The sequence below is a fragment of the Arachis ipaensis genome, chromosome B3 (genome assembly GCF_059453495.1).
Source record: "Arachis ipaensis isolate K30076 ecotype BB chromosome B3, ASM5945349v1, whole genome shotgun sequence".
Classification (NCBI taxonomy): Eukaryota; Viridiplantae; Streptophyta; class Magnoliopsida; order Fabales; family Fabaceae; genus Arachis; species Arachis ipaensis.
In genome coordinates, this window is record NC_142438.1 from 146,195,312 (window position 1) to 146,211,030 (window position 15,719).

At 36.5% G+C, this 15,719-nt stretch overlaps 1 protein-coding gene across 1 annotated transcript; it reads left to right on the forward strand.

Moving 5' to 3' along the window:
- The first annotated feature begins 8,737 nt into the window (after positions 1-8,737).
- Positions 8,738-14,280, forward strand: LOC107632050 (KH domain-containing protein At4g18375). The gene is made up of 8 exons (XM_016335688.3): positions 8,738-8,968; positions 9,154-9,764; positions 9,961-10,473; positions 10,655-10,894; positions 10,982-11,251; positions 11,535-11,590; positions 11,922-12,018; positions 12,136-14,280. Exons 2-8 carry the CDS (start codon positions 9,162-9,164, stop codon positions 12,265-12,267), a joined length of 1,911 nt encoding a protein of 636 aa, XP_016191174.1. The 5' UTR covers positions 8,738-8,968; positions 9,154-9,161; the 3' UTR covers positions 12,268-14,280.
- Positions 14,281-15,719: the final 1,439 nt, after the last annotated feature.

Consider the following 15,719-nt stretch of genomic DNA (forward strand, 5'->3'; position numbering starts at 1 on the left):
AATAATAATAAATTCTAAAATAATATTTTTTTAGGGCAAATGACGCATATAAACCAACTAGAGGCTGGTTTTACACAATTCTACCAAAGATAAAAATGTTACAAGATTCTACCAAGAGCACTTTTTTTATGTAGTTCGAATTAGAGCCACTCGAATTACACATACCATAGTAATTCGAATTACACACACTAACACATACTAGTTTGAATTAGCATCATCCGAACTAGCCCACAATTTCGTGCCCATAGTAATTTGAAACAGACTGTTTTGAATTACCTCATGTTTTGCCTATATAAAGAGTTCGAAATAACCTCATTCGAACCACTATTCTAAATCCATGCCCCACCAAATTTAAGAGAAAAGGGCCTCCGTACGACTCCAATAAAGGCTTGAGCAGAATATTTAGCCGATGTGGGATAATTCGAACCGACTTTATCGTTTGGATGGAGTAGCCCATATAGCTAGTGTTATCAATGAAGAGGTTAGTGCGAACTTGTTCTTTTAAAATAGGAGTGAATCAGTTATTTTTTTATATTTTTATCTTTGGTGTGTTAGAATGGTAGTCATTATGTACCATTGCTAAGTTAGATAGGATTGCCATACAAGTGGTTTTGTTAGTGGTTTTGTTATTGGTTTTGTTAGTGGTTTTGCTAGTGAATGATATTTTCTTAGTGAATGATGTTAGTGGGGTTTTGTTATACGTCTTTACGCTTAACACAGCCTCCTCTTTATCCTAAAACTCTATTAAACCTTCAGTACCTTGGGTATCTCTAGCACCAAATCCAGTGGGTTCCCCAGGAACCCCCTCCTGTCTTATGGCATCCAAGTCCAACGATAAAAAGTGCGGAGGGTACTGCTGAGTCCCAGAGCTAGAACCACCGCCAGCCCCAGTTGGATTACTTGCTGCTATGTCATCGCCAATGTCATCAGCAATGAGGTCAAGCTCCACATCATCATCGCCATCATCATCCAGCAATGTATCACCCATACCAGCTGGTGCCCCACACTGTAAAGAAATCGGCATCATATCCACGATACCAACCTCTCCACCACCACTGCAGTTGAGATCAACGGCGAATGACGGGGAGGCGACAGGCACATCCCGAGGTACATTCACAGGCACGGACGAAGATTCACCAACAGGTCTTGAGCTAGAACCGGATACCGTGCCTAGAGTTTGGGTATTCCGTTTCGAACCTCCCGAGCTAGATACCACATCAACCAACTTTGCCAACAACTCATGTGTCTTGGCCTCGGGAAATTGTCGACGACAATGGAACAGGATTATGGTAATCAGTGGCTAAGAGAATGGGGGTTGAATCTTAGCCCCTTTTTTTCGCTGAGTAATACTTGCTGCCTTATAGAATGCTCTAGGAGATTTTTCTGCGTTTTGTCTCATAACCAGACACAAGACATTTTCTTTTTGTCTCGTACCCAGTCATGAGATATTTTTCAATTTTGTCTCCTTAGCAACAGAAACAGAGAAGGAGTAGAAGAGAAAGAGAGAATCACACCAAGAAGTATCCTGGTTCAGATGCTAAGTGCAATACAGCCTACGTCCAGTCTCCATCACAACAATGATGGAATTTCACTATAATCAAACAGATTACAGATACCAATTCTCCATAGGAACTACCCTTCCTATCCGGGACAAGTCCAGAATCTATCCCCAATTCTGAACTTGACTTGGTCACCTACCAAGCTTTCAACTGTTAAGTGCTAACCCAACTTGTAAGGGGATTCCCAGAGAATCATGATACACAACACACAAATGTACAAAGGACCTCTAGGACATCCATGGATTTTTCTTTAATTTTGTACACTCTGCCTTTTTTCGTTCACTGGCGTTTTCTTACAAACCTCACACTGTTTGCCTTTTTCACCATGAGACTCAAGACAGACAAAACTAAAGAAAATACAAAATGAAACACATTGAAGGAGAAGAACTTCTGTTAGCTTGGGTAGCTATGAGAACTCTGTGCTTACTCTCCTTGTCTTAAACCTTGGCTGTTCACCCTTATTATAGAAGGGGAAGCCTCCAAGGTTGAAACGGTTCAACCGAGCCAACTTCTTCTTCTTCAACCATCAAACTGGTTCGGACAGAGAGAAAAAAGAGGGAATCGAAAGCTAAAACCAACATGCAATTACCTCTCTCTCATCCCTTTTCTTCAAGCTTCATCAATCTGAGCCTTCCATCTTGACTTGGTCCCCAAGAAGGATTTCTGACCCTTGATGAACGCTTGATCCTTGACAGCTCCATCTGCTTCACTTCTGCTTCCTCCTCCACGTAGCTACAGTAGCTACCTTCTGTGATGGATGAACGAAAAGTAGAGACGAGCCATACCCCAGGGATCTTATTCTCTGACTGAAATGGATTGCTTCCATATCTAGGTATGGAGATCTTGAGACTTCCTCACCACATCTTACCTTTTGTGGTAAGGATCTCAGCCACACCATACTTTAGATATTCTTTTTGCAAGAGCCATCATCACCTTAGCTTGTTGCTTGTTCATAGAAAGCTTTCAATGGAATTAAGGAAGGAAATTAAAATGAGTTAAGTTTTCACTTTCCAAAATCCCATGCTTAGTAACGTGTAATCAATTAATGCCATCAAATCAATTTCAACTTTCTCTTTCCATTTACCAAGGCATTAAATAAAGTTAAATGAATTTGAATTCCATTCCTTAGTGGGGTTAGGTAACCGAACTCAATCAAGCTCCAATTTCATTCTTTCTTCCTTCAATTCTGACCATGCCTTGTTGGTCTTTCAATTTGAAAGTTTTGAGCTACTCATTGTTATCCTGGCCCAATTTACACTTGCAGAACAATTCAGCCTTATATCATTAAACTCTTTGTACCAAAGGCTAAATATTACATTGGGTTTGATGTGATTTTGGCCCAAAGAGATCTGTACAATAATAAAATTATTAATCAACTAATGTCAATTAAAATTTAAATTAATAATTTTGTAATTAATTATTTTTAACAATGTTTGATCATCATCAAAATAATTTGGAGTTTTTCAAACTCATCACAGGACAATCCTCGTCACTCCCTATGATAAAAGAATCGTATTTCACGTCATCTCTAAGCACTAAGATCGGAATGCGATAGAGTAACTTCTGAACCCGTTTCACGCCAAGAAGTCATTGAATCTCGTCATAAGTCTCATAAAAATACTCAGAGGATCTTTATTAGTGAACTTTACATCAGAGCGTGTTTTTCTCTTAATGGATCCTCTATAATGCACTAACACTACAAAACTCTCCTCACTAGCCATTTTGTCTTACTCTAATGAACACAATTCATGTTCACACAGTATTTATACACGTCTGGGGCTTCATAATTCGAAACAGCTAATTTCGAATTATTTATATATAATTCGAATAGCTAGATTCGAACTGCCTATCGAATGTTTCACCATATAATTCGAATCAGAGTGATTCAAACTGCCTATCAAATGTTTCACCATATAATTCGAATTAGTATGATTCGAACTGCCTATCGAATGTTTCACATATAATTCAAATCAGAGTGATACGAACTACATAGCATGCATAGTCACTCATAATTCGAACAACATTGATTCGAATTACTCCTGTTTTTAGTTTGAGTTAGGTTGATTCGAATTACAAAGAGACATGCTTTTGGTTGATCCATGTCTCATTTTTCGATTTGGTTGAATCATGTAAATTTTCCACCCAACTGGCTTAATACTACGATTTGCCCTATTTTTTTAATCTTATTTCTACTCTACTACCGCTAAAAATTAAAATTACCACCAAAGTTCTATTGAAAAAATTTTAATCCAATCCAAAATCAATAAAATATATTTGATGTATAAATTTGAGATTGGTCCAAAAGAGTTATAATCCTTAAAATTGGGCCTGAAATCAAAGGATCATCCATCATTTGATTTTGGGCTTCTAAAAAGACATTTTGGCCCAATGAAACATCAACCTTACTTGACCTAATTGCCATTTCCTTCTTTGAGATGGTTCCTCCAGCGACTCCCTCTCCTCCCATGTCCAACAGCTGCTGCCCTCTACCCAAGTCAAACACATGTTGCCGCCCTAGGATTGATGTTGTCATCCAAGACCAGCAACCCCCTTCCTTTGCGTACTGCGGCCGCATTTTGAACTCACCTGTCACATATCCAAGTCCACTCTCGCGGTTCCATGGAAAAACCGCCACCACAGCCCCAACCAGCGCACCACCAGCCATCGCGAGCTCGCATGAAGGAACCAGTTTTTAGTCTTATTTCTTCTTAACTTCAGAATTTTATCTTGCTTTAATTTAGTTTTCTTCTATCTTTTATTGTTCTAGTATCTTAGTTTATCTTCTCTTGTTGATTTCTTTATTTTCCCAATTTAGTTTATGAACTCTTCTTGTTAGATTCAATTTTCTTTTAATGCAATTTGAGATATTTCATGTTTATTGCTTCTTTCTTTAATTGCTGGTTATTGATTACTTGCATTTTCTAATCTTAGATTTTACTATTTCTTGTTATTTTTCTATGCTTTTATTTTGTGCCTTCCAAGTGTTTGATAAAATGAATGGTTGAATTTTAAAATAAATTTTTATATTTTTGACTTGGGTTGATTAATTAGAGACTCTTGAGTTATCAAAATTCTTTTGTTGATTGGTGATTGAAAGTTGCTAGTTGGCTTGAGCCTCACTAAATCTAGTCTTTGATTAATACTTGTGAACTTAAGTCAATTTTGCTCGGTTGACTTTTTTTCATTTGTTAGAAGATAACTAAGTGAAAGTGATTTGCACTTACGATCACAATTGATGATGATAATGAGAATAGGAATTTCAATTCTCAATCCTTGCTAGGACCTTTCTTAGTTAGTTTATTTTTCTCGCAATTTATATTTTCTTGTTCCTTATTTCAAAACCCCAAAAAGAAGTACATCATAAGCAATAATAAACCCACTTTCTTGCAATTCCTTAAGAGACGACCCGAGGTTTGAATACTTCGATTTATTTTTATTGGGGTTTGTACTTGTGACAACCTAATTAAACATTGACTGAGGGTTAATTGTCAGTTTAGAACTATACATGCAACGCGATATTTTTTGTGAAAATTTTTACCGACAATTTTTTTCCGTCATGCGCTAATACGATTACAGTCTTAATAATAAATAGCTAAAATTTTAGGTGAGCAAATTGGTGATTCTTGATTTTTAGTATGATCATGACGTACTGAAAATTGGGTCGTTACACTCAGACTATTATTTTACCTTGAAATCTTATATGAATCTTGGTCTTTTTTTGTTAATATCACCAAAAGCCTCAAAATTTTACGTTTTTAGAGAGCTATGAAAATTCTCAACACAACCACTCCAGAAGTCTTGTACCCTCTAGTTATTTGAGACCATGTTCTCAAAATCAGGGTGGTTCAACTAAGCTTCGAGGTGGTCTCCAAGGGTGCCTTCTTCTATTCAGGGGCACAACATGAGAGATATGTAAACAAAGAGGAGAGTGATCAGACAATTTCAAGCAGAGCAGGTGTTTAACAGTAGCTTCAGAAAACTTAATTTGCCAATCAATATCACTAAGAGTTCTATCAAGACGTTCAAATAAGTTACCTCTCCTCTAGGTAAAAGAAAACCAGAATAACCCAAATCTAGAAAATAAATATCCGAAACACAAGAGACAAAGTCAGGGCACGCACCACCACTTTGAGATATTGCTCCATCCTGTATTTCACAGCTGTGTAAGATATAATTAAAATCACCAATAGTGCACCAAAGAAGATCAACAGAGTTTCAGAGATCATGAAGCTTATCCCATAGCATCTTTCGCAATACTCTTTGGGGGCTCCCAAAAATAGTCGTTAGCATCCATGACATAGAATTTATTCCTTCAATCTTTAGATGAATAAATTGCATATGTTATTAAATGGCCTCAATCTTCCAGTGATATGAGTCCCACAAGCACCATATACCCCCTGAATAACCCCTGACTTCCTCTACACAGCAGCTGTCAAAACTATTTTGTCTCTAATAAGTTTACCTCGATCACCACTCACACGGGTCTCTAGCAAGATGATCAAATAGGCTTCATAATCCCTTCTCAAATCCCTAGTCAGAGTAGGAAATCCTTTACTATCCACACTCCTGCAGTTTCATACAATAATATTCATCTATCCTAACAAAGAAAAGGAGCCGAATAGACCAGAGACCTTAAACAGAGCGTTTAGAGCTTGCTTCAGCATCCAACATGGACTGGTCTAGAGAAACTTGCTATTTTTGTTTAATTCTCAGAGGAGGAACTCCCATGGTGAGATCAGGTGGTTTTTCGGCAGAATCACCCCCACTTTATTCCTCTTTGCCCTCGCCAATTAAAGGATCTTAAATGGTTGATCCGGCTTTAATTCGTTCCCCACCACATGTTCTTCAAATATAGCATTAACTCCTTTTGTCATCTCGAAATCTTTTCTTTTATGCTTTTCCAAATCCCTCATACGATCAAGTATCTCTCTTTCCTTTGCTTCCATTTCAGGGTTCCTTGAAGAAGGGACTGTTTTTTGAATCGGTTTAGGGCCAGCTTTAGTTATGATAAGGTGTTTTCTCCTGGGCCTTAGCTTTAGTCTTGAAGCCTTTTTTGGATATGATAGGCCCAATTTTGATAGCAAAAGTTTTTTTGTTGACTTGGGGTTTTTGCCTGCTCTTGCTCTTAACACCTTCACTTTGACTATATTTGGTGTGCTCAACCTCTTTTGGGCTTCCTCAGGCTCTGGCCCATTTTGCATGGGGACGATAGAATTCTCCTCCTTATCAGGCTCATTATGGCAAGCTTTTTCTTCAACGTTCAGAATATTAAACCTAGATCCGCATTTCACATTATATCGTGTATCATTCATCACATCTTCTGTAATAATGTGGTTATCTTTAGAAGGATTAGATTTCTTAGCATATGGAACAATTCAGATTTGCCTCCTTATCATCATTCTTGGGCCAAAATCAGGAGGATCCTGATTAGTCTTCCTATTATTATCTTGGCTAATATTAATGTCTTGATTATTGTCGAAATCCTCACTTGCTATTTTTGCAAGAGATTCGCCGGACGAACCCGTTCCTAGCTATATATCCTTTATCTCATCACCTTCGCTGTATTGATCTGCCCTATGAATGTATTTTCCACAAGAAAAAATAGATGAGTTGGAGCCCTTCATACTTGATGTTCAGAGTATTCTCTAAAATCGAGATTCTTGGAACAAGCTTTTTAGATAAATCGATTTTGACACATATTCTGGCAAATTTTTCTCCCAATTGAACGGACGTTGCTTTATCGACTTTAAACATATTTCTAATAGTAGATCCAACACACCAGAGAAAATGATGGTTATACATCTCAATAGAAAAATTTGGGATCCGAATCCACGCTGCTATTTTTCTGACAACACTCTCAGATGTAAGAAAGAAAGGCCTCCACCTTTAAACAATAAGATAATATCTGGCAATCATCCAAGGTCTTTCAAGCAGAGTATTAAAATAATCCTCCTCATCTAAAAAATGAACCAAGAAATAATCATGATCTATATCAATAATATTTATTTTACCTTTTTTAATCTAATCTCTACTGAGACGCTACTCCATGAAACCTGATAAACTCTTTTGCGAAGAATCTTGATAATGAACACCATTTTCCATGGTTTACACCATTTGTTGAACTCATGCTTGAGAACCAGAATAATCGGACACAGGTCAAAAGGGTTATCCTTTTCAGAAGGGCCACCTTCTACATACCACCGATCCTCCAGATTTGGACTATCTTCATCTATCACATTTCAGGACAAAATATCATCTTTCATAGAAACTCTTGGGGTTGATAGCAAAAAAACTTTATACGTAATCTTTAGCTCTTCACTAGCATTCAGGAGCTTATCATCGACCATCTCCATGCTATCAACATATTAGTTTAAGTCTAGACTCGAACGATATTTGACTTTTTTAGTGCTTTGTTACACCAGATCATCTTCTTGATATGAAATTCTAGCAAAACTTTTTAAAAACATATTTTTCTCAAATTGTTAGTTATAAAACTTGTATTAAATATATGTAATTTTTTTAATACTTTTATTTTAGTAGCTCAATAATATACTTTTAAACAATATTAATTATTTATCGAATAAAAATAATAAATTATACTCATTTTTTAACATTACTCGTATTTATTTACTGAAACAAGTATTTTAAAAATGGCATTGGAAATTTTGTATTAACAAACCCGAATAGCGATGGCAATGGGTCGGGCATGGTTAGGGCTGGAAGTGAGCCGAGTTGAGCCGAGCTAGACCGAGCTCAAGCTTGGCTCACGAAAATTGAGCTTGGCTCACGGCTCGACTCATTAACAATCGAGCCTATTTCTTAAGCTCAAGCTCAGCTCACCGAAAGCTCACGAGCTGGCTCAAATAAGAGAAACATAAATACATAATCTATAATTCTATATCAATAAATTGTTTATGTATCAATAAATTATAAATTTTTTATTTATGTCCTATATTAAAATTATATGTAAAAAATAAATATAAATATTAAATAATTTTATTGTTATATATATATATATATATAAAATCGAGCCAGCTCACGAGCTAATGAGCTGAGCTTATCCAAGCTCAAGCTCGACTCATTTAATTTATGAGCTCAATTCCAGGCTCAAGCTTGGTTCACTAGCTCACGAGTTTAGCTTATTGAGCTGTTAACGAGTCGAGCTCGAGCTGGCTCATGAGCTGGCTTGACTCACTTCCAGCCCTAGGCATGGTTGATCCCAGTCGAATTTATCAAGTGTGGATGTGGAGAAGGAAAACCCCGCCTACGGCTCTCAGAAATCAGAATCCTCCACTGCGGTCTCCCAACCCTCCCCCTTCCCCTTCCCTCTCTTCTCTCTCTCTCTCTCTCTCTCTCTCTCGTTAGGGTTTTACGAAATTGGTTCTTTGTTCTCTCGCCGTCATAATCAGGTATATTCCAAAATCACTGGTTTCGCAGTTTCCAGTTTTCGCCGCTACAACCTATCTTCATAACTCTCTTAGACAGTGGACTTAATGTAGCTCTCTTCTATTTCAATAGCTTGATTATATTTCACTAAAATTGTTCAAAGATTTCCATTCTTTTTCAAACAATATGAGGATTGCTTTGCTTTCAGGAGTTGTTATGTTATTTCCGCGAATGGGTGAGACTGGAAAACGGTATCATTCACAGAGAGACCATGACGGGGACAGAAGGAATCAGAAGAGACGAGTGAACGATGCTGATGAAAAGGGAGACGGTGAATTGGTTGTTTATAGGATACTCTGCCCAGATGATGTTATTGGCAGTGTTATTGGTAAGAATGGAAAAGTGATTAATTCAATAAGGCAAGAAACAAGGGCAAAAATAAAGATTGTGGATCCCTTTCCCGGTGCCAAGGATCGTGTTATAACAATCTACTGCTATGTCAAGGGCAAGGAAGATGTTGAGATTGATGATGAGTTCAATGGTAAGGAGCTTCTGTGTGCTGCACAAGACGCACTTCTCAAGATTCATGCTGCCATTACGAATTCCACTGCTGTAATTGGAGAATGGAGGAAAAAGCGAAAGGCTAAGGAGGAGTGTCAACTCCTTGTGCCATCAAGTCAGGCTGCAAATATCATTGGGAAGGCTGGGGCTACCATTAAGAAGCTGAGGAGTAAGACGACAGCCAATATCAAAGTTGTTGCTAAGGATGCGGCTGACCCGACACACTCCTGTGCTATGGATTTTGATAATTTTGTTTTGGTTAGTATATTCAATATCATGAAACTCTTGCCATTGAAACACAATTTACTTTATGGAATTATTTCTTCTCTTAATTCTAAGATACTCGAAATAATAAATCAAGGTAGTTGTCATTTAACCATTAGTGGAATTGAATGTTGTACAAATTATTTTTGTAACTTTCATCTTACTATATGCTTTCTTCTATTCTGTGTAGATCACTGGTGAGGCAGCAGCAGTGGAAAGGGCCCTATTTGCTGTTTCTTCTATTATGTACAAGTTCGGTCCCAAGGAAGACATCTCTCTTGACACATCTGTGCCAGAAGCCCCACCTAGCATTATTATTCCTTCTGAACTTCCAATTTATCCACCTGGTGGACTATATCCAGTTTCAGACCCTATTATCCCACCTAGATCCCTTCCTCAAATTTTAGGTGCTACAAACATGCGAGATGTACATGGTTATGCTGATGCAGGAAATACATGGCCTATATACTCATCCGCCCTTCCAGCAGCTCCTGGGGCTCTTCCAGCAGCTTCTGGTGTAGGTGCTTCTCGTTCTGAGGAATTAGTCATTAGAATGTTGTGTCCCTCGGACAAGATTGGGCGAGTCATTGGAAAAGGAGGGAGTACAATTAAAAGTATGAGGCAAGCGATTGGTGCTCGTATTGAAGTTGATGATTCGAAGGCAAAGCATGATGAGTGTTTAATCATTATAACAACGATTGAGGTACCCATGTTGTGTCGTATTCTCCACCTTCCGTATAAAGTTGAATTGTTCATGCAAGAAAGTTTATTGTTAAACTTGGTGGAGTCCTTGGTCTACCATATATATTCTCTATTAATAATTGATTGCATACTTCTATTTTATGTTAAAATGGAAACTAATCACTTGGATGTGTATCTTGTAGTCACCAAGTGATCTGAAGTCTATGGCAGTTGAAGCTGTTCTATTGATGCAAGGGAAGATAAACGATGAAGATGATAACACGGTTTCAATTCGGCTTCTAGTTCCATCCAAAGTAATAGGTTGTATCATTGGGAAAAGTGGTTCGATTATTAATGAAATTCGGAAGAGAACTAAAGCAGATATTCGAATTTCTAAAGGTGATAAACCAAAATGTGCAGATGTGAATGATGAACTTGTTGAGGTTTGGCTTCTTTGCTTCATTACTACTTTCCTTGATGCTTAAATTTGCATATTCATTTCATATTATTCGATGTTGTTTTGAATTTAGGTGGGAGGCATAGTTGATTGTGTGAGAGATGCGCTAATCCAGATTATCTTAAGACTGAGAGAAGATGTGTTGAGAGAAAGAGACAATGGCCACAATCCCTCTGTTGGTGCTGAATCCATGTACTCTGGTGGTGCTGGACTTTCAGTGCCATCTGTCCTACCTCCAGTCCCTCCTGTTGCCACACCATTGGCTTATGATCAGAGGACTGAAAGTGAAACTGGCCTTGGAATGTTTTCTTCAAGCAGCCTGTATGGATATGGATCTTTGTCGGTATGTCTCATTTTTTCTTGCCAATGCTCATGTTGCATGGAGGGGACAGGAGTATTATGAGGATAATTCCTTAGAGATGTTCCTTTTATATAACTCAGTAAACCCCTCTCCCCTGGTTTTGCATGGAGCATCTTTGTAGTCCAAACTCCAAACCTTCAAAGTGTTAATATACTGCATTTGTCTTCGTTTTCTGCCTTCTTTTGCTTACATATCACGTATCTCACTTTTTTTTCAGTTTCCAATTATTGTCACTGATCTTGTCTTGATTGATTCTATGTAATAGATGGCAGAGAATGGCTATGGATCGATGCCCCCGTACGCCAGCAAGCTGTATGGAGGGTTAGTATATATTGTTATAAAATTATATGAATTCTTTACTTATGATTTAGTGTGTCTGGATTAGAGTTTGCTAAGTTGATTCTGGGGTACTTGATTCTGGTTATACACTTATACGCAGGTTTAGAGTGATGTGATTTATGTTTGGAAACCTTTATCTGAAAAATGATGATTTTGGCCAATGGGCTTAAACATTTTCAAGCCAAAGTGAAAGCAACTCTATTGCACTTCCACTTATACTTATTCTCTTTTCCACCTTTTTTGTAACATTTTATTAAATTTGTTGATGTTTCTTGTTATTGGACTTATGCTTCTGTATTTTTATTCTGTACAGTCTGCCTCCTCCATCAACTTTGGATATGTTGATTCCTGCTAGTGCTGTTAGTAAGGTTTTGGGTAAAGGAGGGGCAAATATAGCCAATATCAGGAAGGTTTGTTCATTCACACTTTATATAGAAAGTATATTTATCTGAGAATATTGTGTTTTATTGTTGGCTTTCGAAGCTAACTGTGAAATTTGCTTTGTTTAATGTCTTGTTTGGCCCCAGATTTCAGGAGCAATGATAGAAATCTGTGACTCCAATTCTGCCTGGGGTGATCGTATTGCCGTGATATCTGGCACACCTGAACAGAAGTGCGCAGCTGAAAACTTGATCCAGGCTTTCATAATGGCCACCTGAATTATTGAGGTTCTTTCTCGGGGTTTTCGAAGGTGAAAAGTTTAATTATTGAAGCATGTCTTTGTCCTGTCCATAGTTTCAGTAGGTTGGTCCTGTAGAGAGAATATTCTCTGGTTCTTCATCTGGATTCAAGTTCTTCCATAACAGCAGCTTGCAAGATTGTGCCGGAGGATCCATTGATGGTTTTTATATGTAGGAACGATAGCTCCTCCTTTTTTCTTAAGCTACTCTCATTACTATGTTTTCTCTTAGAAATCTAGGATCTCCATGTCCGTTTGGTACTGTCTTTTGCTAGCATGGAGTCATCGCTATTTCCTCAAATTAATTTCAGAGGAACCATAAAGAGGTGGTGATGTTTATGTGGTTCACCCTGTCTCTCCCCTGCTAATAGAAAGTATCTTCCCCAACGATGCAAATGAGACTGAGTCTCTATCACACTCATTTGTTATCGTTGCTTATGCTAGTTGGTTGAAAGTTCTCAAGTTGCCTCATGAATTTGAAGGATTTCAGAAAATTCTGCATCATTTTCTTCCCCATTAATCAAATTCCTTATCCTGTAATCCTGCCATCCATGGTTATGAAGGCATTTTTCAACTATATATGACCATCTCCTTATTATAACATCAAATGCGCTAAATTATATACCTAGGAAACGATAGCCGCCCAATTCTTTTTAACAATAGATATATGTTGAAACAAGATAAGGTAAAATACCAAGGTCATATGGGTCCTTATGTCTTAAAAAGTGGAAGAAAGAAAAGGATCATCTGTCTGAATTGTTATTGACTTCGGTTGGATGAGTGTTCCTTCATCTCCTCGCCTTATCCAATGTAGCACTACTCAATACTCATAATTATGAATCAAAATTATTTTGTAAGTTCCTGTGTATGCTTTTCACTTCTTATGGCTTGTGCCACTCGCAAGGGAGTATTTGTTAGCTGCTACCTTTTCCGTTAGCAAGACCACTGAATCTCCTCATGCCCTTTGAGTGTGGCATTGCGATGGCTTTGCCCTGGTTTCAAGGTCCATTGGCTTTGGACTAAAGTCTTCTCGCATAATGCCACTTCGTCTGATTCTCAAAAAATGAACATGGATGATAAGCAATTGATTTCTGGTATCCTGTATAATTAGTGATCCAGCGGAATAAAAAGTTTGTAGGCAATAGTTGTGTTTTTATTCAACTATTGCTGTCTGACCAATATGACTATTCATAGGATGCAGCTAGATTAAAATTTAAATCATCATAATTCCAGCAACATTTCCTTATTCTATTGAAAAACATTATCTAATCCAGATGTTGTAGCATCAGCATGCTCATAACTATCTCATCGCTTCTCTCTTTAAGCGTAATGAATCTCCTTTCTTTCTATTATATGCTATATCGCCTGGTACTTGTCAGGGATGATTTTCGTGTTTTGCCTTCCCAGGAATTTGGGAATCAGAAATATTCTCCATTTCCCGTTAGTCTTATATATCATTACTCACTTTCACTTATCTCTGCATAATTGCTCTCTAAATATTTCTAGTTATTTAAAAGGATATTCTGCTATACACATGGATTAAAATCTCACTTAGTTATATGCCTATCTTAAGTTTTCTAACAGTTTAGCCCCCCCCCCCCCCTCTCTCTTCTCTCTCTCTCTCTCTCTCTCTCTCTGTGTATGCATTAACGTCCATTCTTCCGAGACAAGCTTTGATTATGGCGTCATCATTCTCATCACTGTAGGTGTAGTTTAGGTTTCGGGTTCTTGGTAATTTGATAAGGTCATGCAGGTGAATTGAGGTTAAAATTGCACTTGTTACTTACTATTTGTACATCAATGTGTGTATGATATGATTTGTAGTTATATCATATATTCATATGTAACAAAGTATTAGTGGTTTGGTTTGGTTTGGTTTCAGCCCTCCCAATTGTAATAAACTTTTGCAGTGATAAGGCCACTAATGTTGGTTCCCCCAAAAGATTATGATTTCAACTTGAACGTCACTTATTCAGTTATTTACTTATTTGTACTTATCTTGGGGGGGATGGAGTGTAGACCCCACAACAGTTTAAGCTTATCACCATCGCATATGATATGATTTATTCGTACACGCAATGTGATGCGGAATGGGACTGTATAATTTGTCCTTTCATAATTGCATATAATAATATTTATTTTAGCAAAAAGAGAAATCACTCAACACAATCGCTCCCAAGTCCCAACTCGCCGTTTTCCCCCTGGCGCTCTTCACATTTCAAAACCATGAAAATATTTCAGCTTTATATCCAACCAATATCAGCCTGGGTCCAGAACAAGTTATGCTATTTATATTGTTAAATATTAAGATTTATAATAGTATATAACACATAATTTGGATGATTTCTGGAAAATTCACTCCAAATAACCTAATATTGCAAAAAGAAGGTTAAAAAAAGTGTTGTTGAATGACTTAAAATAATAGAGAAATGAAACCACCCTTCACGTATAGAAAAATATTATCAGAATAAAAGTGATATTATTTTTTAAATAATATTATATTTTTTAATTAGAAAAACACAAAGTCATCCATTTTTCCTTTTTCATTAAAAAAAAAGAAAAGAAAGTGCATGCAACATATAAGAGTTTTCTTTTTCTCAATCACTAACGTTTGGATATTATTTATTAGTATAAACTCAAAATAATCATAAAATCTAATACAAGTGATAATTATTTAAATTGTTTAAACACCATGTTTTGGATTTAAAATAATTATGATATAACTAATTCTATATTAGTTATTATAAATTTATAATATATATTTAAATAATAAAAAGATAAATTAATACCCAGTATAATAAACTACTCTCATTTATCAAACATAAGCATGAAATTATGACATTCATAAGAATTAAACTCATAAAACGAACAAGTAACAAGAATGTCGGGTTAGTTAAGGTAGGTTTAACAGTTCTTTTTTTCACGTGAGAAAATAATTATCACTTTTTCTTTTTTATATTAGATTAATAATGATATTTTTTTAAATTGTGGATTGTTGTGGGAGTTTTTGAAATGTGAGACGATTTAATTTAAAGAATAGACAGTCCGATTTTTAGAAAGTATAGAAATCAGACCATCTGATTTTTAGATACAAAAATCGAACCATCTAATTTTTGTATTGGAACCTCCCAGTTATGTTTAAAAAGTTAAGGAAAAAATTAAAATACACCAATCAAAAAGTCTGATGTGTGTACTGTGAACTTTGAAAATAAAAAAAAAATTACAACAAAAAATTGGACGCTCTGATTTTATATTGAAAAATTTTTAAAAATCTCATGCAAAGTAATCGGAGTTCCCATACCCAAAAAAAATAACATACAAAGCTAACATGGTTGGTTGGATTGCACAAAGAATTCAACCATAACAAAAAAAAATTTAGCCAAAAATTATTCTATTAAAAAAGAAATTTATTTTTATTTAAAATTTAATTTT